General features: G+C 42.4%; 1 protein-coding gene across 2 annotated transcripts; it reads left to right on the plus strand.

Annotated features, from left to right (window-relative positions):
- The first annotated feature begins 4,054 nt into the window (after window positions 1-4,054).
- Window positions 4,055-20,380, plus strand: C6H3orf14 (chromosome 6 C3orf14 homolog). Of its 2 annotated transcripts, none has more exons than XM_005348524.1 (5): window positions 4,055-4,155; window positions 5,042-5,125; window positions 6,884-7,007; window positions 16,332-16,406; window positions 20,049-20,380. In XM_005348524.1, the coding sequence occupies exons 2-5, from the start codon at window positions 5,073-5,075 to the stop codon at window positions 20,181-20,183; spliced, it is 387 nt and encodes a 128-aa protein (XP_005348581.1). In that variant the 5' UTR covers window positions 4,055-4,155; window positions 5,042-5,072; the 3' UTR covers window positions 20,184-20,380. The 2 variants fall into 2 exon arrangements, with proteins under 2 accessions (XP_005348581.1, XP_005348580.1); XM_005348523.1 differs by having other exon boundaries at window positions 5,045-5,125.
- The last annotated feature ends 6,443 nt before the right edge of the window (window positions 20,381-26,823 follow it).

A 26,823-nucleotide genomic window follows, 5' to 3' on the forward strand; every position in this document is an offset into this window, starting at 1 on the left:
GAGAGGGAGGGGGAGAGGAGCTTGGGGGAGGGGGAGAAGGGTGGGAGGAGGGGGGGGAAATGGGAGGCTGGGAGGAGGCGGATTCTTTTTTTTTTTCCTTTTCTCAATAAAAAATAAAAAAAAAAAAACTTTCCAGGTACACAGAGCCTTGAATGTTTTTATAAAATATAACTGCATATTACAAAAGCCTGTGAAAGGCAGAAGACAATGCTCACCAACTCTTCAATACCAGTTAGGGGTTCTCAGCTACCCGCCGGGGCGAACTAATGATAAAGCTGGCACAGGGCTGTACGTGAGAAAAAAACTCCAAGAAACAATCAGGAAAACCATGAGTAGAAAGTGCCCACTTTGGGGCTAGAGAGAGGGCTTAGCAGTTAAGAACAAAGGCTGCTTTCCCAGAGAACCTGGGTTCAATTTCCAGGATCCACACGGCAGTTTACAACTGTCTGTAACTCCAGTTCCAGGGGATCTGATGCCCTCACACAGACACACATGTGGGCAAAACACCTATCGATGCTCATAAAATTAAAATACTTTTTAAAAAAAGGAAAAAAATGCCTACTTAAAGAAAATCCCACATCAAGCATTCATAGACTAATAGATATGTATCAGATGGCAATGAGAAATCAAGGACCCAGGACTGGAAAATGTTTATAGACGATAGACAGCTAGAAGGCTATCAGAATTAGACAGACAGATCGTGTGAGCTTTACATGAAGGGGTTTGGGAAGTGAGACGTATACATATTTAACAAGTATACGATACATAAATGATTCACTTAAAATTGTCATATATGCATTAAATGTAAAAGCCCTAATACTTTCTCCCATCAGTTTTAGAACTGGTAAGATGTTTAATTCCATTTCCCAGGAAAGAGAAGGGCATACACAAACTGTCACTGGACAACTCTGGAGTTAAACATGATTCTGGGAGCCAGAAGATGTCATCCCAGTCAAGCATGTCCACAACACAGGTCCCGGTGTGCTACTGGTTTCTCCATTGCCGCATTTTGTCTGATTGAACCTAGATACATGCGTGGTTCACCAGTAAGAGCTTCTGAGAAGGTATGTACGTATAAACTTCTTTTATATGGTCAAAATCCATCAGGAGACAATTTAAAGCGTTCTTGTATATATTTTGAGTGTAAAATAATATGTCAGTAAAGTAAAACAGACCAAGTAGGAGTACAAAACAGGTGAAATAATTCTAAGGATTCTATTTCAAATGGAATAAAAACAGATACTTGAACCCATTTTAACAAATTCGTGAAAGAAGAAAAATCAACCCCATTTAAGTCATGATTTATTTTCTAAACATTGTCTAACTATGATAAATTCAAAGGATATCTAAAAAGATCTCTACAGTATACGACAGAATTCATTGTCAGTATTTTTAGAGTATTGGAAATATTCAAGGATTCTCCCAATTTTTTTTCATAACTTTCTTACTTTGCCATTTCATCGAGTCTTCCTTGATCTCTCTCCTATTCTCTGCTCATTAGACCTGCCTTCTCTAACAATCCTGTGTATTACTGTCAAGCCTCTGTCTGAAATTCCCTAGCACTGGAAATACAATCTACAAGGTTGGTAGAAAGTAGGAGAAAAAAATCTTTTCAATGGGCACACACACATACTTCTCTGCAAATTTTTCCCTTCCCCTAGAAAATCCAACATGACCACTGTACTCTCACTGTCTGAAACATTCCACCTCAGAGACACGCTTCTAAAGCCAACTCAGTTTTCCAAGATGCTGTCCAGACTAATCAGCTCAACACACTCTCTCATCTATGACCAGCCATGCCATCCATCCACATGATTCTCATAGTTATAATATCCTCTGTGTAAACCATGGTTCCATAGAACAGCTTCCTCTGTCGTGAGTTCTTATCATGAGCTACTGTTTCGCCACAGACCCAAAAGTCACAAGATCCTGTGCTGACTGATTCTGCATTGCAATTGCCAAAAGTGACTCCGAAAGCCATGCTGTGACCATGAGGAAAAGCAAGGAATTTCCAATGTCCTTGTAACCCCTGAATAATACCAGCAACTGCTCAAATGTTTTACTTCTTTCATTAGAAAAATAAATCTTAGTTCATGGGAAAATTCTACCAAACAAGCTGATACTCATTTGCAACGAGTGTGAACACAAGTCAGTAATTTCTCCAAGTATCAATTTCTTCAGTTATAAGTGTGACTTCACCACCTATACTTGTTTAAGATTGGGTGGAACTAGCAGGGTAGTGGTGACAGCACACACCTATAATCACAGCACTTGGGAGGCACAGGTAGGCAGATCTCTGTGAGTTCGAGGCCAGCCTGGTGTACAAGAGCGAGTTCCAGGACAGGCTCCAAAACTACAGAGAAACCCTGTCTCTAACAAAAAAAAAAAAAAAAAAGATTAGGTGGAATTTATGCCAAATGCCCAGAACAGAAGGAGTAATAACAAATATTAGTCATTTTATGTTGCCAGCTGCCATCTTCTGGCATTGTTTGAGTATACATTGAGGGCTCAGCCAGTCAGTAGATTCTTAAAGGCATATTATAATGCATTACATACACCTTTACAGAATGTACTATGTAAAAGGTAATACTCCTGGAGTCGGGGAGATGGCTTGGTGGCTAAGGTGCTTGCTGCACTTCCAGAAGATGCAAGATCGGTTCCCAGTACCCACTCACAACCACCTATCACTCCAGCTCTAGGGGATCTGATGCCCTCTTGGGGCAGCCATATATAAACACATTTTTCTTTTCCAAAAGGCAATCCCTATACAGCAAGACTAAGACAATAATTGCAGTAAACTGGTGCAGGTATCAGCACTAGGGAACATTACGTGCTCTACACATGTCCAGAGTACCCCGTGATGGGCCGTTTGCTATTTAGAAGACCACAAAGATTTGCAGGGTAAAGCCGGAGTGTTTCGCTCCACAAACCAATCGCGCCTAAACACAGAAGCTATATATGAATAGATGCCCTCTGGGCAGTTGCCAGAGGTTTGTCCTCACCAACTAGCTGTCTCATGGAAAGGGCCACCCATGTGCTTTGCCATACTAGAGGAGCTATCATAAGAAAAGCACTTCTCTAGGTTGCTGTAAATGGCCACAGTGTATCTACCTATCTTTAAGTTGCTGTGATATATTCTTGGTTTCTATTTCCCTAAAAATTGCACGTTTCCCAAACTATCCCTTAGTTTAACAGTAAGGCAGACAATGACTTGAAAAGGTGGGGCATTGAACAACAACAAAAAAATTGTATGTAGGCTTCTCCTAGTTGTGTTGCTATGCAAACTTAACCAAGGCATGATGGTACATAAAGTAAGTTCATAAGCAACATGAAAACATTTGAATAGGCTCTCTGTTCATGCAGTCCAAAACACATCCAAGAAAAAAATATTTATAAATCCTACAAAACAAACAAGAAAGTAATGTAATCAAGTAAACAAGTAAACGCTCTACTCTATTCATAGGTGAGCCCAGAACACCTGGTCATTCAAGGGGAAGGGTGTGAAGTTTATCAGCTAAACAGATCTGTCAAGTAAAGGAGCGGTGCTTTGAAGTTAGATGAAATGCAGCAAGCAAAAGAATTACAAATCCATTCAGTGTGAATCAAAGACAAAAAATGTTTGTTGTTGGCGCTGGAGAGATGGCTCAGGAGTTATGAGCGCTGGCTGATCTTTCAGAGGACCAGAATTCCCATCACAACATCCAGACAGATCTCCAGGGATATCTGAAGCAGTCTTCTGGCCTCTAAGGGCATCTAGACATACTATGGCATACCATGCCAACACCACACACACAACACACACACACACACAACTTTACACACTAGGGAGCATCCCAGGGTTCCTAGGAAACCACCCGGACTCCCTGACGAATGTTTAACACGGGCCGATCCCACTTTTTTCAAAAAGCTCGAGCTACCAGCTGCTCTCCCTCCAGGCCCCTGAGGCCCCCTCGGGCTACTTTGCACCGAGCCAGAGCCGCTGACGTCACAGCGGAAAGGGCGGGACGCTGGCCGCCTGGCCACGCCCAGGTCCTGCGCAGGCGTGGTTCGCGGCTCCTTCCCGGAAGAGCTCGGCGGTGGGCGCGGGGTGGCCGCGGCCCGTGGGTCATGGGGCCGTCGGGCCGAGGTGGAGGACACTGTTCAGGGGAGAGCCAGGTGATGAGGCAGGGTCTTAGGCGTTTCCCCGGGGAGACAGGCGCGAGCTGGGCCTGCCGTCGGGCGCCTCGCTTCCAAAGGCCGAGTTTTCCCGTGTGCGGTTCCGCTCAGGCTGCCCCGCGGCATCCGACCCGAGGCGCTTCAGGGAGTGTTTAATTTCAGAAAGTTTAGGAAAGCCGCCTTCAGGGAACGTCTTAGTTTCCTCTCTCAGGTGGGGCGCCTTTAGCTTTTTGTGCTTTTCGGTGCAAGGTCTTGAGCCTAGGTGACGCTGCACCCGGTGTAAAGTGTGCCCTAGAAAAGAGTTTCTAAACTCTCCAAACGAGAGTTCCTACCTGCCAGGCTACAGTGAGAGGACTGCATTGAGATTTTCCTGAGTTACACATGGAAAACACTTCCATGTTTGGAAGAGCGATGGTACACCTGGGCAGTCTGCCAGGGAAGGAAAGACCATGGATTTCCAGTTGGTTCATACTTGCCTTTCTCACCGTCTCTGCGCACATGCCCAAGGGATGGTGATATTCCTGTTTTGAATTTTTATATAGTTTTTTTTTCTTTCTGCCTGTTCAAATGTACACAAGTCTTATACCAGCTCTTGTTTGTTTCAGTTCTGTTCAAGGTTAGAGTTTGGGTGTAGGTAGAAAATAAGAAGTCTGTTGAGTTTACCTGATCCATGGCATTTGGGGTCTAATCTGGCAAATGCAAAGAACGAAGCAAAAAAAAAAAAAAAAAGAAATCATTAATTCAAGTGGGTTTGCGTGCATTCTTTCCCATTGTACACGAAATGGCCAGTTTTCTCTTCTGAGAGAATCAATGGGTTGTCGCAGCACTAGAGTGACCAAATTGTAGAGCTGAACATAGGGGAAAAATAACTGTTTTTATTATTTAGCAGAAAGCTTATAGCCCAGCTTTGATTAAAGATGACTTCCTTGTTCACTCAAGAAATCCACCTTTCTAAAAGACATGAAGAAATGTAAGTTTTTGAAAAAGATACTCTAAATATGGAGCGTGTGCTGGCTTTATTAGTGAAACATATACAGGAAGACTTAGACATATTAAAGTGTCATTTTCTGACGTGAGGCTTTATTGGAGATAATTTCATTGTCTCTTAAGACTAAAAGGCACAATTATGTTTTATACATCTATATATCTACTTACTTTTAAAAAACTAATATCAAAATTCACCCATTCTGTGCTTCACAATAGAACGTTTTTGGTGGCAGGGGCTCTTGAGAAAGGGTCTCATGTGGCCCAGACTGGTCTTAAAACTGATCTTGAACCCCTGATCATTCTGTGTCTCCTGAGTGCTTGGAATAAGGGTACTTACCACCATACTTGAATCTTTTTTCTTTTAAATTAAAAAAAAAATTTATTACTTGAGATTTTCTCTCTCTCTCTCTCTCTCTCTCTCTCTCTCTCTCTCTCTCTCTCTCTCTCTCTCTTTCTCTTTCTTTCTCTGGTGTATAATTATACATGTGTGAATACATGGGGCCCAGACGAGGGTGAGAGGGTATCAGACCCCTGGAGCTAAGAGCTACAGGCAAGTGTTTACTGCTTGATGTGGGTGCTGAGAACTAAACGCAAGTCCTCTAGAAAAGCAAGAGCCATCTCTCCAGCTCCAAGCTTGGCTTTCAGTAGACTTGAGGCCTCTTATCTTGGGCTGGCATTATGCTCATGGAGCATGACTTGTACAGCCACAGCCCCTGCATTCTCTCTAATGTTCTGATGTCATAGTCTAATCATTTTTCACTTGGTCCAGCATATTGTATAGCTAGCCATGATCTTATATTTACTCTTCTTTGACTATCTGTGAGCTTTCAGATTTTTCTGTTGTCTAATTACCAAGTCCTGCCCTTTGCTGTTCTAATATGCTATTCTCATAAGAACAAAATAAAATAAATGTTCATCAACCTCGGTTTCTAGTTCTACATTCATGATAGCCCCATGAAACTGTTCTTTGCAAACCTTCATGACTTACTATTTTTCTGTATACCACTTACGTATTTTTAATTATTGTACATGATTTCTTATCATTTAGAGGACCCAAAAACTTATAAAATGAACAAGAAACTTTTCAAGTGTATTATATATAATGAAGTAGTTAAACAGTTTACTCATAACTTTCCATCTTTCTTCAAGCATTGGTTTACCTTGTGAGCATGCAGGCATTCATACATACTGCCTCTCACTCATATATCAAACCATCATCTTTCTCTTGGAAAAAGAGATAAAAAATATTTTTATTGCTTCTTCAAACATATGGAAGTTTAGCACAATTCTAAATGTGTAACATGAGATTCAGGGGTACTGAAGTGTTAAGCAGAAGGTTTCCTATAGCAAGTTATAGCAATGTATATGTGTGGGGAGGTATATATAACTATGTGTACAAGGAGCTATGTATTACAGTTTGCATTTTCACCAAAAATTACATGCCTTCAACACTCTAAAATACTTTCAAAAGACCGCAGAGGCAAAAAAAGAAAGGCATGTACTTATGACATATAAGAAGTATATGTTAATGAAAATAAAAATAATTTTATCCAGATTGACTTAGGGCATAGTAAACTATCTACTCTTTTTATTGTCCCATTGGTTGATAAAATAATCGGCTTTCAATCATGGTCATAGTTGAGGTGAGATACAATTAAGAAAGAAATGGTGTATACTGATCAAGCAATAAAATGTTTGCTTTTCAATTTTTTCCTCTATATAATCTCCATTTCTTTTTCAGAGTATCACGAAGATTAAAGTTACTTCAGAAAATGAGGACTAATTTTGGTGATCAGAACACAGGCAGGGCATGTCTCCTCCAAGCCACTGAGACTGCTCTAAAGAGGAACGTCAGTCTCTTGCAGGTAATTTCCGTGACGGGTATAGATGTCTTCCCTTTCCTGAGGTATTTACAATGCATCTTATGATTTAGATTCACATCATTTCTTTGTTTTTAGTAACAAGCAGACTTAATGAGCCGATGTCTTTTTCAAGCCTGTGTTAGTTGGGCAAATAGCATATGGATTCTTGCTTTTTAAAATTGAAAAAAATCGAAGTTTACATAAGCTAAATATTTTCTGTCAACCAAAAAATCAATGACGACAGGAAGAATATTAAGGTCACCTTTGTGCAAGAAGAAGCAGAAAGTGTATCCTTACATTTTCCATATTCTTCCACTTCAAGGAAGGACCCCAAAGACCTTAAGCTGTGATGTGTTTAGATCCAACTCAAATACTAAACAGCATGGAAACGTGAACCGCTTGATTTTGCCCAACTAATTCCACAGAATTCTTTGTGTGAGAGCTCACTTCGCAGACTCCTTGGGACAGTTATGGAGTAGGTGGTCAAAGTGGATGATTGTGCAGGGCCTCACCATTTGGCCAATGTGCCCATTTGGAATAAAATCATATGTGTAACATTTTTGGCTGCTTGCTATACTGTGCTTCCAGAATTGTGTGGCTTCATCCATAATTAAAACCCTAGAGTTTGCTTCCATTCAAGCTTCCAAGAGATCCTATGACTAAAACATTTGGTAGTAAGACTATATTATTTAAGTTATAAAGCAGTGTTTTCAGCTTTTTATTGTTAAATATTTTCATCGATAGGCATGATACAGCTATCTTCTATCCTCACTACAGGATAAAGGGAGAGGAAAATTCAGTTATCTTCTCAGCTTCTGGCAGTTTGATCCACAGTAATTTAAGTCACAGCCATAGTGCTACCAAAGCATTCTATATTGCCATATGTCTTACTTGCCCAATGGTGTTAACAATATTTATTTTTAAATGGAAATATATAGGGTATTCTGGAAATTGCTGTGAAAAGTTAGAGAAACTAAATTGGAAGACTTGATTGCTACTACCTGTAGCAAGTGATGTGATATTTGGTTTTCAAGTATTTTCCTTTTAATGAGCGAGCATCTGATGAGTGCCTAGAGCTAAAGTAGAGATGACAAAGTCAGGATAAACCAGGGTTTGTTCAGGAAGGCTACAGATTAGATGCTGGCCGAACTGTGCGAGCTCCTCGTGGAGAAGACGGGCCCTTTCTGTGATCGCATACTCAACCACACGGGATAGACCGGAGACTGTGACGAAGAAGAGTAAAAAGGTGCTTGGGAGCCTCTTTAGGGTGGAGGTTTCCCTGCATTTCCAAAGATACTTTGCATGAATTTATGATTTGGTATAATTTCTATGTTCTGAATATTAGACCTAATTAAGAGACAGAACTGATGTAAAAATGTTCATAGAGACTTCTGAGATGAAGCCAAACCTCGTCTGTGTTAACTAGTTAAGATGCTCCACTGGATTCTTAAATAAAAGCAGTCAAGAACAGAAAGATGAACGGCTCTGTTGACGTTAGCGGGATTATGATCTAAGAAGCTTAAAAATTCACAGGAGACAAAGTTGGGCATGTCAGAGACTGTACTGGTTTGAATAGACAATGTCCCCCAGAGGCTCATGTATTTGACCACTTGGTCGCCAGTTAGTGGTGCTCTTTGGGGAAAATTATGGGACTTTTAGGAGCTGCAGCTGGAGGAAGTCTGTCACTGGGGATGGACTTTAAAAGTTGACAACCTCACTTTCAGTTTACACCTTGTGCTTCCTGTGTGCAGTTGCCATGTAATCTCTAAGCTCCCTGCTCCGGCTGCTGCCATGCCTCCCCTCTGTGGTGGACTCTTACTCCTCCGGAACCGTGAGCCAGAATAAATGCTTCCTTAGCTGTTTCTGTCACAGTGTTTCGTTTCAGCAACAGGAACAGTAATTGATACAGGAACCAGAGAACATAAGGCTCAGTATATAACTGTGATGTAGTCCTAGAAATATCTAAGTTCAAGAAGAACACAGATTTACAGAAGAAATAAATGTGCTGGCAAGATGGCTCTGCAGGCAAAGGCACTCGCCACTAAGCCTAATGACCTAGTTGGATGCCTAGGACCCACATGATAGGAGAGACCTGGTTAATATGCTGCTCATGTGCGCATGCACACACACACACTCACACACAAGCACATTTAAGAAAGATTGATCTTCTACTTAGATGTTTCAAGAATAGGGAAATAAGATGGAGAGAAGGCTCAATGGTTAGGGGCACAAGCTGCTCTTCTAGAGGACCAGGTTCGATCCTCAGTACCCACATGGTGGCTCGCAACCATTGTGACTCCAGTTTCATGGAATACCTGATCCAACACCTCTTGTGACCCCAGTGAGTTCTTGCACACAGAGTCAGGCACTCACTCACACACATGTACACCTAAAAATTAATTTTTAAATAAATAAACTATTCTTGACACTAATAGAGGTAAGGAGAGAAGCTGAAAAAAGTCATCAACCCAGTTTCCTTATTTTTTTAATATTTATGTAAAACTCAGTTTTATATAAAGTTCAGTTTCCATTTTATAAAGTTCTACAGATTGGATGAGTTAAATTAATTCTGAGTTGATTTTCAAATCATGGGTCCATGGGTATAATCCATCACAAGTGGATAAGGAAGGGAGAGTTTAGTTGCTGGATTTTCCCCTGGCCGTCATAGTGAAGAGAAAGTAAAGGACAACATACCCGTCTCCGTAATGCCCTACTCATTTAAGCAGTTGCTGCATCCCAGCCATGGTGACTGCTGCTAGACATGCTTTGTGTCCTGCCTTTGTTTTATACGCTTTAATCACATATGCATTTTTAAATCCTGTGTTGCTTTCATGGTTTAAAATTCCAAAGCAGTATTAATGGTATTCATATAGGAATCAGTGTATAAAAGTAAGATAAATAGAATTTGATTACTGTGGAATATCGTGTTGAGAGATTTTCTCAGGGGAGACGGAGTGCTTGAGAATAAACCCAGGCCATCGTGGATGTTAAACACACACTATCCGAGAACTGCTTCCCATTTCCCAAGAGAGCTCGTGTGTGTATAGGGGGTGAGGGCTGGGAGAGTGGGGATAAAATCCAGGCTCTTTTACACGTGCTAGCAAGCCTTCCACTGCTGAACTGTAGCCCCAGCCCTCACTTTCCTTTTTATTTATATATTGGGTGGGGTGCCACATATTTTTAAGACAATCAAAGGATAATTTGTGGGAGAATGTCTCTGTCCTCTGTGGACCCTGGGTTTGACTCGGGCTGTAGACTCGGCCACAAGTGCTTTTACCCATTGAGTTGTCCACTGGCCTACTTCTCATTTGAAATAGAGTCTAAGTGTCCTAGACTGCTCTTAAACTGACTCTATTGCCTAGATAAGCAATGAATGTGCAAAAAGTAATCCTCCTGCCTCAGGCCCAGCTTATGGGAAAGACATTAAATATCATGTATATTACATTAGATTCTCATTGAAAGGTTAAACATTCCTTTTAACATTAAATGTTTTTCTGAGGTTTAAAAATTAGATAAAAGTGAGCTTGGCCTGCCCTCCCTCTCCCATTCGACCTTTCCATGGTACCCAAGTCGTGCTTTCAAACTATAAAAACCACTAGTCAGGCCCAAGTGTTTAAAGAGTGGTAAACCATAGTGTAACTACTTCCAGTGTCTTGTCAGGACAGGGTAGGTTACCTCTAGGGCAGGCACCTTGGCGGTACCCAAAGCTTATAGACGGCTCTACCGAAAGCATACTATCACAAGCATGACCCCTCCTACTACGCTTTATTTCATCTTCCTTTGGTCTTCTGACTGGTGTAATGAACATTAACAAGGGATCAGCCTCTTCTGAATAAGCATGAAAATGAACGAATTCAGATTTACATTTGCAATACAATTCTAAGCTACTTGGGAATTCTTCCCTGCTACTCATGATAGTATAAAGATATTTATTACACTAAAATGTGATATTCAAGAGAAAATTTAAGAAGACCCCGTTCGCACTGGGGAAACGCTTGTTTACTTACAGTCACTTATCACAAAGTTATTTACATATGTATTTTGATCCCTACAAAATTTGCAATGAATTTGATAAAATTTCTGTCAAGTCATTGGGGAGAAATAAACTATCATAAATAGGCAATATGAAAACAGAAGTGGGGCCAAGAAGAGAACACAGGGAAGAGATGAAGAAAGACATGTATGTACCATGTATGTGTGGAAATGGCCTAACAAAGCCGTTGTTTTTTTGTGCTAACTTTAAAACTATTTTTCAAAAAGCAGTATCAAATGCCGGAGAATTTTTTAAAGGAGGCATAAAGAAACAACTAATCCATGAAATATTTGACATCTCAGTAAATAAACTGCATGTGAAGAAAGACAGCTCTGAGTCAAACTTCAGTCAGTAAATGTCACAAAAGATTGTGGACTTGCAAAATGCAGGCAGAATAACTTTTCCTGACTAGTATTCAAGAGAATGTCAGCCTTAAAAACAAGCATGATTGGTGTGCATTTGGAGGAGAGGGAGGGTTTTGTTTGTGTAAATACTTCTGTGTTATAAAATACACTTCCTCCTCCCCTCCCAGAAAACCCACCTTTCCACAGAAAGACCATCCTGTGCTTACAGAAGTTGTCCAGGCCCTGAAGAACAGCGTAGGATAGGAAAACATTACAATCAGGAATAGAACGAGAGCCTCTACTGCCATCATGGGGCAGTTGCAATTAAGCAGGAACTTCAGCAGACTGTCACCTGGATGGCTGATGACAAGTACCTTTGATGAAGACCAGAGAAACAGCTGAGCCTGGTGTGCACCAGGTCCTGGGCGTAGTCCCCAGTACCATAAAAATCAAAGATGAGAGTTGTTATTTTTTTAGTACTTGTAAAATATCACAAACATTTGCTTTCAAAAGATTTTTTTTCCACCAACTTTCAAAATTTGGTATGCATTGTATGCTTAAGTACATGATAACAACCAGCACAGTTTAAGCTCTGGTAGGTTAGAGTAGTGACTATAGTACTAAGAGTGGAAATCTAGAACCCCCATCATATTTGAGTTTGATATTTGAGGCAAGATCACGTCAGCATTCCTGATCACTGGCTGGATGTATTCTACAGGCTGTATCTATAGCTCATGGCTATAATTTCAGCCCTCAGAGGCACCAGCACAGAATTGCTTCAAATTCTAAGCCAGTCTCACCAATGAAGCGAGTTTAGGCTAGCTAGGGTAACACAGCAATACTCTTATCTTAAAAAGAAAAAAAATCAGATTTGTGTTCCAGTTATTTTATTCTTTCTCATTTGACTTGTGGTTTTTGTTGGGTTAAAAAGAATCTGCTGCCCGTCAGTTACCTAGTTACAGATAGTTAATGTAGGAAACAGGATACTGAATATGTGATCGCTTTTATGGATTTAGATGTTCTTGTTTTATAGAGCTGAGAATTAAATCTAAGTCCTTGTACATGTTAGGCAATTGTTGAGCCCCATTTCCTGCCCTGTATTGTTATTTCTTTTAAAAAAGATTGGTTATGTGCTGTGCACGTGAATACAGGTGCTTGTTGAGGCCAGAAGGGGGCATCTTCACCCTGGAGCTGGATTTATAGGCACTTGGGAGGTACCTGATTTAGGTGCTAGGAACCAAAGCACCAAGCCATCTCTCCAGCCCCTGCACTTTGTTTTAAAAACAGGCCAGTTTCCCACCATTCCTCCAGGGTGACTTGTGAGATGTTGCTTTGCTTTTAATTTTCTGAGATTTGAAATATTTCAGTTCTTTGTCTTTTTATACTCATATTATGCCATTCTTACCAAATGGAAACTTCTCCAAGTTAGCCCTGAATGCCTTCGCCAATATAGTAACAGTCTTCTATAGTTTCCTTTCTTCCTGACCTGGAGGGTTCTTACAGCCTTCTTGTATTTGCCATCCAGACTTGGAGTTGGTCATTGCTTCAAGGAGCTTTGGCTCCTTTTGGCAGGAAATATATTCCGAGCGCTCAATCTGGGCACTGGGGCTATTTATTGCAGCCTCTTTGATTTTCCTTTTTAAGATAAGATACAACAAGAGTTCCTATCAGTAATTCCAATTCAGTCAAAGGATTGCAAGGTTTTTAAGTTAAAACCATTGGTTCTGTGCCCTATCTTTTCCCCCTTATCTCAAAACCTCAGACCGGAACTAAGTGTGACGTCTTGGTGCCTGTAATCCCAGTACCTGGGAGTCTGGAACAGGACTGCTGTGAGTCTGAGGCAAACCTGAGCCACAGAATGAGACTTTGTTTAAAAATCCCAAATGCTTAGTCCCCAGGAGCTCCCCAGCACCAGCACACCTGTGTGTGCAATAGTCTCCCTGTTCTGGGGGGAGAGGCCTCTAAGACTTCCCAGCGGCCATCTGAAGCCACGGATAATGCCAAACCCAGTGTACACTGTTCTCCCTAATATTTGCACACCTGTAATGAGGCTGAAGTTCTAAGTAAGGCACAGAAAAGTTCCATGTGACATAGTATACACCTCTGGCCATGTATATAGCTGTCAGGAGGCCTTCTATAGAAATTTCGGGATATAACTTGTTGCAGAGTGTGCTAATCAAATCGTGGCATTTTTGTTCCATTTGGTTTAATTCAGTCTGGCAAAGGGAAGTCATCCTTCATCCTGTTTACTGAACTGGTTTCGAATCTAAGGTATATGAGGATAAATTTCAAGTGGTTGTTTAACCAACACATCAATCTTAGGACAGTTACAAAATAAAACAAAATATTCTCTTGGCACGTGTCAAAGCAAGTACTTGGTGAGCACTTGAATGAACAAATCAGTAATAAGACCATGACACCGGGCATCAAGTGGAGACAATGAACATCATCCTGAAAGAACAGTCTAGGGAGCTTTGTGTTCCTGCGAGCAAGGCATCAGGTAGTGTTACTGTGGAGGGTAACAGGGGCACCTGGACTTTGAGACCCCAGCGCCACTCAGCCCACTCAGCAAGGGGCTTTACCCAGTAGAGAAGTGAGTGGCGCGGTAGAGGGCCTAGCCCTCCTCTGCAGTAGTGGTTGAAACTGTGTAATGCAGGCACAAGGGAAGACAGAGTAAACAAGGGGAATAAGTTGTCACACATGTTAAGAAAGCCCACACCAAGGCAGCCAAAGAGAAGCATGAGAAGTCAGCAGAGTATCTAGGAGCCTCAAGTCATGGGGCTGAGGCAGCATGCAGTGATGTGGGGTGGGGTGAACGCTACAGGATCTGCCTCTGCAGATAGCTGCTCTTCTGTTTGCAGATCTACTTCTCTGCAAGAGACACTCAGTGTCCCTGCTTTCTGTCTTCAGGAAAAACCTCGATAATATCAAAGCTGAGTGTCACACAGATCTGTACTGACAGGAACAGTGCAGAACTGGAAGAATGATTATTTTCTGTCGTATTTACTAATACAACTTTCACAAACCTTGTAAAATCTCAGTGAACATCCACGAGGAGTTGGTCTTCTGTGCTGTCTTGGCGGCAGCGTGTGTCTCTAGCATGTGTCTTAGCTGTAAGCTTCTGGTAAGGGATAGACATGCTGACATCAGCTTTTGTAGCCCTAAATTGTGTATTTTTCCTTCAAATCACCTTCCCCTAGACAGCAGGTGCATTAATGGTTGTGCAACTTTGGGGAGTCCCTTTAGGGAATTTCCTGTTTTTCTTTTTACATTTCACACCCATTCCTTGCTCCCGCCGCTACCATCTGCTATCCTTTTCTCCTGTTCAGCATTGGCTTCTTCACACCCCACTCCCACGCCCTCTTCCATTTCTCTCCGTCTGTCCAACAGCCCTCTACTTAGATTGCTCTGATGCGTGTACATGGATCTGGAGAACTTTTTGCTAGCAAGCAATTCACTCAGCTCAAAGGAGACACAGAGTGTGCCAAGCCTTGCACCCAGACCTCTGTGAACTTAGAATAGTAAGTGTGCTCTAGACAGCAGTGGTGCTGGTTTGAAGAGCAGTAACTAGACTCAAATGTTTCTATAACAACATGCAGAACCCTACATTTCTTTGCATGTGTTTAAGGTGTGTAAGGAAGAAAAATTATACCAGGTTAAGCTTAATTGCCCTGCTGTCTTTACAACCATAGAAGAAAATATTCTCATCTTGAAATTAAAGCTACAAATTTAAGTGTAGTTCTTGAATGCTATTCTCTGAATGATGTACTGCCTAGCAGTGACACATCCATTGGTGAATGCCATCCACAAAGCAATGTACTGCCTGGCAATGACACTTCCATTGGTGAATGCCATCCACGAAGCAATGTACTGCCTGGCAGTGACAGATCCATTGGTGAATGCCATCCTCAAAGCAATGTACTGCCTGGCAATGACACTTCCCATTTAAATTAGTGTTAAAATCCAGTCCTAAAGACGAGTAGATGCTCACAGCCTGAGGACTGCACATGGCCAAGGATAACTGTGATGTCTCCCAACACAAGAGTTGGAAACTTTTAAAGCATCATGAGATGAAAGTCAGGTAACTTGACTATGGAGTTCTCAAACATGGCCTTTGTAGGCAATAGTGTTGCTTCAAAATGTCAAAAGGTTAGATGTGTGGTGGCATATTTTAAAAGCCCTATTAGAAAGCAGTAAAGTAACTCATTGATCAGCCTTAGCTATGTGAAATATTTCCATGGCATAGCATTCTAAAACAGAATGTTGATAACATGTTCCTTTAATATGCTAGCCTCATCCTCTGCAGAAACTAAACTCTTCACTGCATAGCGTGAGTCCAAGCATCTAGTTTTGTATCTCAGCGCGCCATTATTTTATCCCTTTGCCTGTTTTCAGGTGATCTTAAAACTAATGTAACTCATGCTCTGATCATTTTTTTTTTTTTTTTTTTTTTTTTTTTTTTTTTTGCTGTGCTGATTTTGTCTCAGGGTCTCCTTATGCAGTGGAGATTGGCCTCGAACTCAGCCCTCCTGCCATGGCCCTCCCTCCCACGATCTGGGGTTACGGCATGCTGCCATGGCCCTCCCTCCCATGATCTGGGGTTACGGCATGCTTCACCACACCCAACTCTGAGCATTTTTAAAGGAAGCATGGTTTTTCCCTCAAAGTAATAACTGGTGTTTACCAGCTACTCAAAGGAAAAAGGTAAAACACAAAAGTACCACCAGTGCTCCTGTGCTACATAAGATACCCTGCACTCTCAGTGGAAGTGGGTTAACTGCTCTGTAATCAGGTCTCTTCCTTCTGTGTCCCTCCGTCACTGGATAAACTCACTGTGTATCCAGAGAAGGGCTAAGGTGAAAGATTTGGGGTACAGACACTGGGGGTGCAGGTGCCATTTATATTGTATGTTTAACACACTTCAGTTTTAAATGCTGGTGTCTGTTGTAGGACATAGAAGCTGCAGAGAAGTCTTTACAGGCCAGTCTTAAGCCACACCCACAGCCTGCAGTGCGGTCTCTTGAGGTAAGACCCTGAGTTAACTGTAACGGAAGTAACAATTGCATATTTCCTGCAAGCTAAACAAGGGCTACACAGCCGTTATTGCCCAGCTTTCCTTTGTCAGTAAAATAAGTGGGGAGGGTCTGGTTAATATTTTTATATCCACAGTACAATGCTTTATATATAGCTAGTAATTAAAGCATATCTTGAAAAAAATTAATCTGCATCCAGTTGCTGTGTATATGTGAGTACATGCATGTGTGCAGCACATGTCCATATGAAAGTTCACACGCATGGTCACATGTTGTGCATGGGTGCAGCAATGTACATATGAAAGTTCACATGCATGGTCACATGTTATGTATGTGTGGAGGCCAGAAGACCACCTTCGAGAGCTGTGTCTCTCCTTCCATCATGTGGATTCTGGGATCAAGCTCAGGTCATCAGCTTCAGTGGCAAGTGTACTAACCTGCTAAGCCATCTAGTTCTCTAATGGAATAATTTTTTTTTTTTTTTTTTGGATTTTCGAGACAGGGTTTCTCTGTAGCTTTGGAGCCTGTCCTGGAACTAGCTCTGTAGACCAGGCTGGTCTCGAACTCACAGAGATCTACCTGCCGGAATAATTTTTTTAATATTTGAAATAGTTGTTCATGTATACAGATCTACCTATATCTCCCTACCTACCCTCAAACACATACTTTTTAAAATAATTTATAAGTCCAGTTAGAGCTGCTCTCACGTGCATGGATGTGAGGATTCACTGGGATACGGACACACCCACCAGTTACCACATATTCAACAAAGGATGAGTCCCCTTTCCCAGCAACTGTCTACTACCAGTAGCTCTTCAGTATGCCTCAGGGCCTGGAGACCCTCTGCCTCATCCATGCCAAAACTTTGGCTGGCTTGATCTCGTGTGGGTAGCCACAGCAGCTATGGCTCATGACTGTGGTAGTCATGTCACGTGCAGAAGACAGCATGTCACAGCCCTCACTGTTACCCTCTGACTTTTACATCCTTTCTAATGGAGCTGCCCTACAGAGGTAGGCAGTGTCGCTCCCAGAAGATGTGAGTTTTTCAATAAAAATTGAAGCCCGATAGGTCTCCAAGACAACAAAGCCTATTGCTCTTGGTTACCGACCAAAAATGCATGGTAAGATTCTATTGTTGAAGACACCATACACCATACACTTGGCTTCCAGACATAGAGAAGTGTTTGAAACCAACAGGAAACTTCCTCCCTGCTGGCTAGGCTTCATAGTGTCAGAAGGTGCTGTGCAGTCTGCTGGGTGAGAAGAGACATCAATGGTCTTACCTAGTGCTGAACCTCACATGCCGCAATACGAACCTGCCAGGCAAGCTGTGCCTCTGGCTGCGAGAGTGAGACAACTATTTGGTGTAACTATCTACTCTCTGATTGGGTTTGAGACCTGCTCCACAGGACGGGATTCTTGCCTAACACTGAAATCCTAGTCAAAAGTCCTGGACAGTGGAGGTCTTCGGCCCTAGAGTATTGTTATTTTACTAAATAGGCATGCTGTCACATTGCTCCCCATGTGTTTATGCATGGACCTGTAGAGCTCGGCTGCTGTCAGCCTGGGTCAGTGGGCAGCAGTCAGTGCAGATGCAGAACTGGTCTCAGTGCTGAGAATGAGAGACTCGGTGCTCATCCCTGACTGGACGTCAGCATTAGCCAAGGTTCAGGAACGTAGGATGGAAATTTTATAAAACATTCTGTCTTCTTGTCACACTGAAGCAGCTGTCCTGTGGAATATACTGGACTCCTGAGGGACAGCGTGCCCAGCCAAGCAGTGCTTGCTGAAATGTAAGGAGACGCTTGCTTAGGCTGTGGCCAAAACCTTCCAGATGCTCATCACCAGTACACCTGGTGGGAGGCTGAGGCAGGAGACTGCTGCGAATCTCCATTGTGATGGGGTTTACAAAGGAGGACTGAAGTGAAAGGGAGGCAAATGTCTGTCCCCGTGCTTACCACACAGTGCAGGCGGCTTTATTAGCTGTTTTCAGAAGCAGGCTGGGGGGATGGTTGGCAAAAGGGAGCCACACTCAGTCTATGGATGTTTGTGCTGGGTGGGATTTCACTCCATATAGAATAGTTTCATTTTCTACTTCTAATGAGCTTTCTCAGATGTCATTTTCCCTTTTGCCCAACTGGGGATAAGAATAGACTCAAAAGTAGAGGCTGAGAATCTGCCCCTCAATTTTCTGTGTCATTTAGGGTAACAAGAAAAAGCAGTGATCAAATGCAGAAACTCTGGCACAGAGTTGTGCACTGGGTATGTCCTCCTTTGTTGAATTCACCAATGCCTTATTTTAGCACATACAGGGCCCTGACAATAGTGGTTAATTCAGCCGTGAATGGCGCAGAAGCCCCGTCTCTGGCCTTGGATGGTATTCTGAGCTGCTCTGGCACAGCAGGATAACCTTTATCTTAGGCATGTCAGGCTGTTTCTCAGGCCACATGCACAGATGTATAGATATTTAGAGTCTCTCACACCATCTTCCAACAGCAGAGCCACTGTATGTGTTCCTAGCGCTGTCTGACTCAGCACAGAATCAGCCCCAGAACTGATCATGTTGATCCAATAGAAATTGCCATCCTGTGTGCAAACCTTGGCCTCTGCGGCTGCCGTTCCCAACTCATCAAAGTTCCTCCACACAGCGTAGCAGCACTACTTGGATTTCTGCAGCCTGTAGACCATAGTCAGACATAAACAGCATCTCTACTTGCAAGTCATATCCACCCAAATGGGTGCACTATGGTAGCTCTTTTCTCAGCTACAAGTCTGAAGAGCTGGCGAGACGGCGCGGCAGGAAAGAGCATTTGCTGCAGAAGCCTGAAGACCTGAGTTTGCACCCCAGCTCCCACCTAAAACTCATGCCTCTCACCCCAGAGCTGCGGGAGTGAGATGGAAGAAAATCACCACTGGGGGTTAGCTGCCTGCCAGACCAGGTCCAGGCTCAGAGAGACACTGTGTCAAAGGAACAAGGAGGCAGGGAATGACAAAGGCCTCCCAATATCCTTGTTTCCATGTGCACGCATGTACATCACATTTGCACACACACAACACAAGTTTAAGGAAAATGAGAATGTGTCATAGCAAGTGTTTTTTTTAAAGATAAGTAGGTATGTAACATCCCTCTCACCTGAGGAGCCAGCTTACCAGCTCCTTACATTCAGTTACATTCCTGTTCCTGGGTCCAGGTCACATCGTCTGTTAATTCTAAGGAAGCTGTTTGTGTACAATCTTCTGTAGTCATTTCCGTATAAACGGTCCAGGCTGCAGAGTCTAGACTAGAAAACAGGACTATTTAATAACAGGTGCTGCAAATGGCAGCACTGTTAATAATCACACAGATGGCCACAAGAGGGCGTGCAAAATCACAATAACACTGAAAACCTTCCTTCTGCCGAGACATTTGAAAATTAGCACTAGTAAGTACCCAGTTTCCCCCACTAAAATTAGCACAAAATGTTCTGTAGAGGAAATTTATTCTACATATATGTGCGTGAGAGTGTACATGTGCGCACACACATACACACTGAAGATAAATATGAAGAGCCGAATTCAACTGCTTGCTATGTTTCATACTTTAGTTTTTTTGTGTATGTATGTGTGTGTGGTTTTGTTTATTTTTATTTTCCAGACTCGTTACTGGGCATCAGTAGAAGAACATGTCCCCAAATGGGAACAGTTCCTTTTGGGAAGAGCCCCGTACCCGATTGGTGGTGAAAATCAAAATGAGGCAGGAAACACCATTCAAAATGAGGCACAGCGGTAACTTCATGCGTAACTCAGGAAACTAAAACAAAATCAAAACCAACTACATGACAAAACTATGTAAGTCCTGGCGGGAACCTTAGGGAATGAGTGTGCTTTGTTTTGTTTCAGTGCAACGTCAGTCAGACCCCACCAAAAGTCTCAGGTTGGACTGTCACAGGGCCGTAGATTTGCCAATAAAAGGTTAAAAACTCACACTAAGACAGAATATTTGTTAAGGTTGGTATTAAGTCAGTGTCGTGTGTGTTTAGAGCATTCCATATTATACCCTTGTGCGGTGTCTTCCCTTATTCCCTCTGGGGAAGCAGAAGCAAGGTGCTGACTTGCGTCCTGATAAAAGTCGCCTTGTTTAGCTGCTCTTGTCCAAGACTCATCAGAAAGTGGATCTTCGGGACTGGGTGCCTCAGACAGACTTCCCTGAGATTGTAATTACAAAGGATTCAGTATGTAGGCAGTTTCAGGAAGGCTCGGTATGTTCTTAGAAAAAGACCTCTGAAAGCTGGAAGTGACCACTGAATTCTGACTGGCTTCGGGACTGCCAACCTTGTAAAAACAAACAACCTCGCCTTCAGTTCTCTTTCTACTTGTCCCTTCCCCCTTCTTTCTGTTAACTTTCTCTCTAAAGCTTAAAAGTCAATAAAGAAATAAACTAAGAAAGCTGTGGGTCACAGCCCCCAGCAGAACAACTCGGAGGCTCTTGGGTTCACCACTGCTTGCTGAGCACTGGACAAGGAAACAAGGCTTGGTACTGAAAGGTGGAGGCGGCTTCTGGGGAGACTGCCTGTACTGTATTGCAGTGAACTGTTCTGAACTGAAAACTTGTGGTTTTGTTGTGGTGTTTAAAAGATTCTTCCTTGTATTTTGTGTTGCCTGTAAGACCAAGTTTCATGCTATAACCCACGCTGGTCTTGAAGTCACAGCAATCCTCCTGCTTCAGCTTCTAAGCACTGGGATTACAGGTCTGAGCCCCCACACCCAGGCCATTTGTATTTTTAAAAGAAGACACAGGTAAGTTAAAACTCAGACAAGCCCCACGTCAACAAAAAGCCAGTGACGCGTCTGCCGTGCAACACGTCCCTGTTCTCTGCCGTCTTGGAAATGTCCTGTTGAGTGGGTGTTGGTGTGGGTAACAATAACATTGTTTTCATAATATGTGCTGGCAGATTAGCGCACGTCTCGGCAGTGTGAACAGTTGTAATTAAGGAATAAGCAGCACAGGGTGTCAGTCCGCTGACAATTTCATCTATAGTGTCACAATACAAAATGTCACAAAATATTAGAGCTGTTACATGGCTAGAAAAAGTACCAGCTTAGAGCTGAAGGCATCTTTAAGAGAGGAGATGGAGGAGGAGGAAAGAGGAAGGCTGACTTAGCGGCCAGACAATTTTATACGTTCTCAAGACTGTCATGAAAACAAATTGATAATTTTTCTGTTACATTGCAGTTTGGGCTCCAGCCATCCAGTTGATTTAGCAGCAAAATGCAGGTTTCTTAGCAGCTCCAAACTGGTAAACAGATTTAGATGCAGGAAGGAGCAGGAGGAAGGTTTTTTTTACCATCCAGTCTCCCAGCATATGCACATAAGAAGGTGAATGAAGCAACGTGAAACTTATTTTTCTTCAGTCAAGTGAAAAAAAAGGCTAAACATTTGTTAGCTAGTAAAATATTGTGTCAAGTAAGTAGGAACATTCCAAAATTAAAACAGTGGTTGATATGTTACCGTCCTCAGATATTTGAGCACACACTTCCTCTGAGATCTGTAAATTTAATCACCAGTAGGTTGAATTAAAATACAAAATGAGTGGCAGCTTCACCCTCTCAGAAGGGCTCTGTTTTGTTTCTCCTACACTGGCTGACTGGCTAGTTTGGTTTGCGTGTTTTTTTTTAAGATAATCTAAAAAGCCTGAAGAGAAGGTGTTTAAAAGCTGCAGCTGAACCATCTCCCCATTTTGGCTAATACTTCACAAATCCCCACAGACGACTTTATTGCTGGCCCCTGCAGAGCCACCCACCGGACCCTGACTTGGAGACGGTAGCAGATAGCATCACATGGTGTCTGTTTAAAAAAAAAAATCCCACGGGCTCTGGATAGCCCATTCAAGGGCTTTATATTTCTCACGGCAAATTATCCTAACAGGAGTTTCCCAGCATCACTTAATGGGAGGAAGAAAGGGATGCTACAAAGTATCTTTTTCTACAGCTAGGCCCTGTGAGAAGGAAAGAGGAGCGTCTACTCAAACCTTCCTCCCCCAGAGCAATGGCTTCTAGACTTTTTATTATTTTTAGTTATGTGCATGTGGGAGGGGGATGCATGTGTGCAGTTGTCAAGTAGGTCAGAGGCTTTGGACTCCCCTGCCCTAACCCTTGGAGCTGCCCAAAGTGAGTGCTGGGAATCAAACTCTGGTCCTTTGCAAGTACAGCAGGCCCTCTCATCTGCTGAGCCATGACTCAATCAACCAAATCAGTATCTTAATCAGAATAGAATTCTCTATGAACGTAATGCATTTGGTTTTTTGTTGTTAGTTTGTTTGTATTTTAGGAAAATAGTGTTTGAAGAGAAACTGTTGTTTTGTTTTGTTTTTTAGAAATCAGAGATTCCCCCCACCCCACCCTCCACCAAAAGCCTTTCTAAGCTTGTTTGAAGCATAAATATTCAAAGCTCAGTTTTTGCTGGAACATTTCTGGTTATGAAATTGTCAAACTATAAAATGCTAAAATCAGAAGGAACTGTAGTTTTCCTCATACTTAAGAAATGGGGTTGGAGAGATGGCTCAGCAGTTAAGAGCACTTGTTGGTCTTGCAGAGGACCTGGTTTTGGTTCCCAGCACCCACAGAGTGGCTCACTAGTCTCCATGATTCCAGGTTCAGAGAATGCAATGCCCTCTTGTGTGCTTCATAGGCACCAGCCATGAATATGGACACGCATGTGTGCCGGCAAAACATCCATACACAAAAGTAAAACAAATCTGAAAAGGAACTCCTGAATTATAAAGACAAAGGGAACACCTTCTGCTCTGAGGTAGACATCTGGTCCTCTGTAAAGAGCAGTGGGTGAGGCAGAGTCCTGTGGGCACAGTCCTGCCTCTGCCATGGGGCAGGGTACTTCAGCTTCTCTGCTTACGGAGAAACTTAACCTGGTTTCCAATCTTGGCCTCTGCCTCATTCTTCTGACCCGTTAGGATAAATAAATTGAGCATGGGGGCATATTTATGTTTGAATAAAATCTAAACTTCTGTTTCATCACTTCTTGTGTGACTGGAGCTGTGTGTGTATAAAGTTACCAACTTCAGAAGTAAGGACCAGACTTGGAAATCTGTGTGACACACATTCCGATACATAGAACTTAACATAGAAGGCCATGAAGCTGGCTTCTTTACAAAACAGATTTCTTCTCTTTCCTTCCCTGCTATATTAATTTACTCCAAGCCAATTCATATCATTTTGTCTATTTAAAGAAGCCTCTTACTTAAAACCAAACCAAGTTTTCAGCTCACCCTACCAATTTCTCCTACTTTTCAAGTGCAACTGCCCAAATAGTTTTTAAACATTTCCCAGCAGTCACCTGTATTGTACTTCTCCTTTCGTTGAGGTGTTAAGGTAGCTTTCAGAGTTGCAGACGAAATCTCCCCTTCAGAGTACGTACTAGCCAGGTGGCAAGTGCCAACAAGAGTAGAAGAGACTGGGGAAGCAGAAGAGGAGAGATGCTCCTTGAGAAAGCTTCAGGCTGGAATGAGAGGGCTCCCCCCTACCCCTCTGTGTGGTGTTTGTTTCCCTTATAGTTTAGAAGTTAATTTGTCTACATAGGAAATTTAATTCCTCATTGCTAATAAAGAGTTTCTTGAGACAAACATGGAGACATGTCAACCTTTGGCGATTCAGAAGAGGATTGATGTGGGGATTTGACGGCTGTCTTTGTGAGCACCCTCTCAAATGGAACTGAGATCATGTCCTCACCAAAACCCAAGAAACGGAAACCAGCTTCCACAAAACCAGAGGCTAAGAATGTTTCCGGACGTCATCTAACCATAGAGGTGAGTTTCCTGCTTCCTCTTAAGTTACAGTGATGAGAGGCTCTTGCAATTCTAGGGACGCAGATTCGTCTATCAGACAAAGGCAGAGATGGGGGAGTCTGCGCGAGTGTTAATAGCAGTAGCTTCACTGCAGTGAGGAGGGCGGTGCTGAGAGAAAACCCCAGAGGACGCTTATCTTAGGGAGCGGCGTCAGCGCCCCAGGCTTCTGGGTAGTGATCATTTAACCAGGTTCACCGTGGCTTTCATTGTTTCTCCTTTGGTCTTGGTTTCCAATGCAGGAAAAATTTCGATATTTTACACAACAAAATTTTACCAAAAATATGGCAAATGGGAAATTTTTAAAAAAAGGATTCCATTTATGTCTTTTGTTTAGCATATCTCTATTTTATCTCATCTCCCAATACCATGTAGTTATTTTTCATACCCGATTCCAGATACATAAAAAAAAATCTATAACGTATTTTGTACTAGACTACTCTATCACGGGCAAACAAACAAAAGATGCTAAAAGAAGCCAGACCCTGAGCCCTTTGAAATGCTAACTTCATTTGTAACAGCCAGATACACATAAGCAAGGTTCATGCCTTTGAGTTAAGTCCAGGCAGTTATTGCCCAAAGGGGTTTCAGTGGGTAATGGACCACACCCATGATGGCAGTCCTTTATACATCTCACGTTTACTACTACTCGTTGCCTCATTTGCTCATGGACCGTATTAATCCGGATCATTGTTCATCATGGCCATGGGCTACCCTACACACCTACCATATAGCCTAGAGGGTAGGAGGCTAAACCACAATGCCCCTACAGCTAAACAGTCTAACAGCACCATCACAGAGCATGTGTGGCTGTTTAAGCAATCCTACTTTTGAAAGGCTGGTGTTGGAAAACTCCTTTAAAAAGTCTCTTGTCCCAGGTCTGGCACCAATAGCTCCTTGGTGAGTTGAGTTAGAGCCACAGCGTCTGGAAGACCTTTCTGCAATGCTGAGGATACCAAACTCACCTCTGTCCAGTATCCCGGCACCTGCTCAGGCATGGAGCGTGGATCCTGAACACTGGAAATAAGTCTCATACATTTGACTTTCAAATATTATTTTAGGATTCTTAGTGCAAATTAGGTACCTTTTTGACTTTTTTTTTTTTTTGCCTTTTGGTTTTTTTTTTTTTTTTTAAACAGGGTTTCTCTGTGTAACAGCCCTACCTGCTTAGAACTTACTCAGTAGACCAAGCTGGCCTCTAACTCGCGCCTGCCTCTGCCTCCTGCATGCTGGGATTAAACGCCACCACCACCCGGCTTCAACTAAATTTTAAGAAACCACTACTAATGAAAAGATGCACATCTGCTACAAATGTAAGATACATGCTGGATTTCAAAAGCTGTATAAGCACGATAATATGCTGGCTAACTTTTTATTGATTGCTTATTGAAATATTTCTAATGGAACACATTACCAAGATAATTTTACCTTTAAAAAGTTTTTTTTTTTTATCAAGTATCTACCGGAAAATTCAGGTTTTTCCTGTGACTCATGTATCCTCACTGAACACCATTAAACTAGACATTATCTAAACGCTTTTGCAACTCTAAGTCTATAACTTTGTCATGATTTAAGCACTTTATTATGTGATTACAAAGCCAATAATTGATACATTTGGGGGGAGAAATTGGATAAACATTTGATATTTTCAAACTTTATTCCCAAAGAATGCAAAAGAAAAATTGCAAGTAGCTAATGGATAGTGGTCTTATTTTTAGTACTTTATTTTTGTTTGGTTTGGTTTTTGAGAAGAAGGATCTCATGCATTTCAGGCTGACTTCTAACTTGCTAGGTAGCCAAGGATGGCCTTGAACTTCCTATTCTCGGTGGAGCATATCCAGAGTGTTGGGACTGCAGGCATGCACCACAACCCCAGTTCAGGTGGTGCTAACGATCAAGCCTAGAGCTTTGTGCACCTAGGCAGGATCTCTACAGAGTGACGTCCCCAGCCGTTGAGTAGTAGGTGATTCTGAGAAGCTAGATGGAGTCAGAGAGATGCCATGTAGCTGATGAAGGAGAAGAACCCAGAACCTTTTTGGGAAGCCAGAGCCTCATAGCAATACACAGATGAATAGAAATGGGTTAATTCAAGGTGTAAGAGCTAGCTAGAAATATGCCTGAGTCGTTGGCCAAATAGTGTTGTAATTAATATAGTTTCTGTATGATTATTTGGGTCTGGGCAGCCAGTGAATGAAAGAGCAGCCTCTGTCTACAGATGGTGCATGCACGAGTGTCCAGGTGTGCAGATGGTGCATGCACGAGTGTCCAGGTGTGTAGATGGTGCATACATGTGAATGTACAGGTGTGTAGATGGTGCATACATGTGAATGTACAGGTGTGTAGATGGTGCATGCATGTGAATGTACAGGTGTGTAGATGGTGCGTGCATGTGTGTCCAGGTGTGTAGATGGTGCGTGCATGTGAGTGTCCAGGTGTGTAGATGGTGCATGCATGTGTGTTCAGATGCATAGATGGTGCATGAATGTGAGTATCCAGGTGTGTAGATGGTGCATGCATGTGAGTGTCCAGGTGTGTAGATGGTGCATGCATGTGTGTCCAGGTGTGTAGATGGTG

Source organism: Microtus ochrogaster, chromosome 6 (assembly GCF_000317375.1).
Source record: "Microtus ochrogaster isolate Prairie Vole_2 chromosome 6, MicOch1.0, whole genome shotgun sequence".
Classification (NCBI taxonomy): domain Eukaryota; kingdom Metazoa; phylum Chordata; class Mammalia; order Rodentia; family Cricetidae; genus Microtus; species Microtus ochrogaster.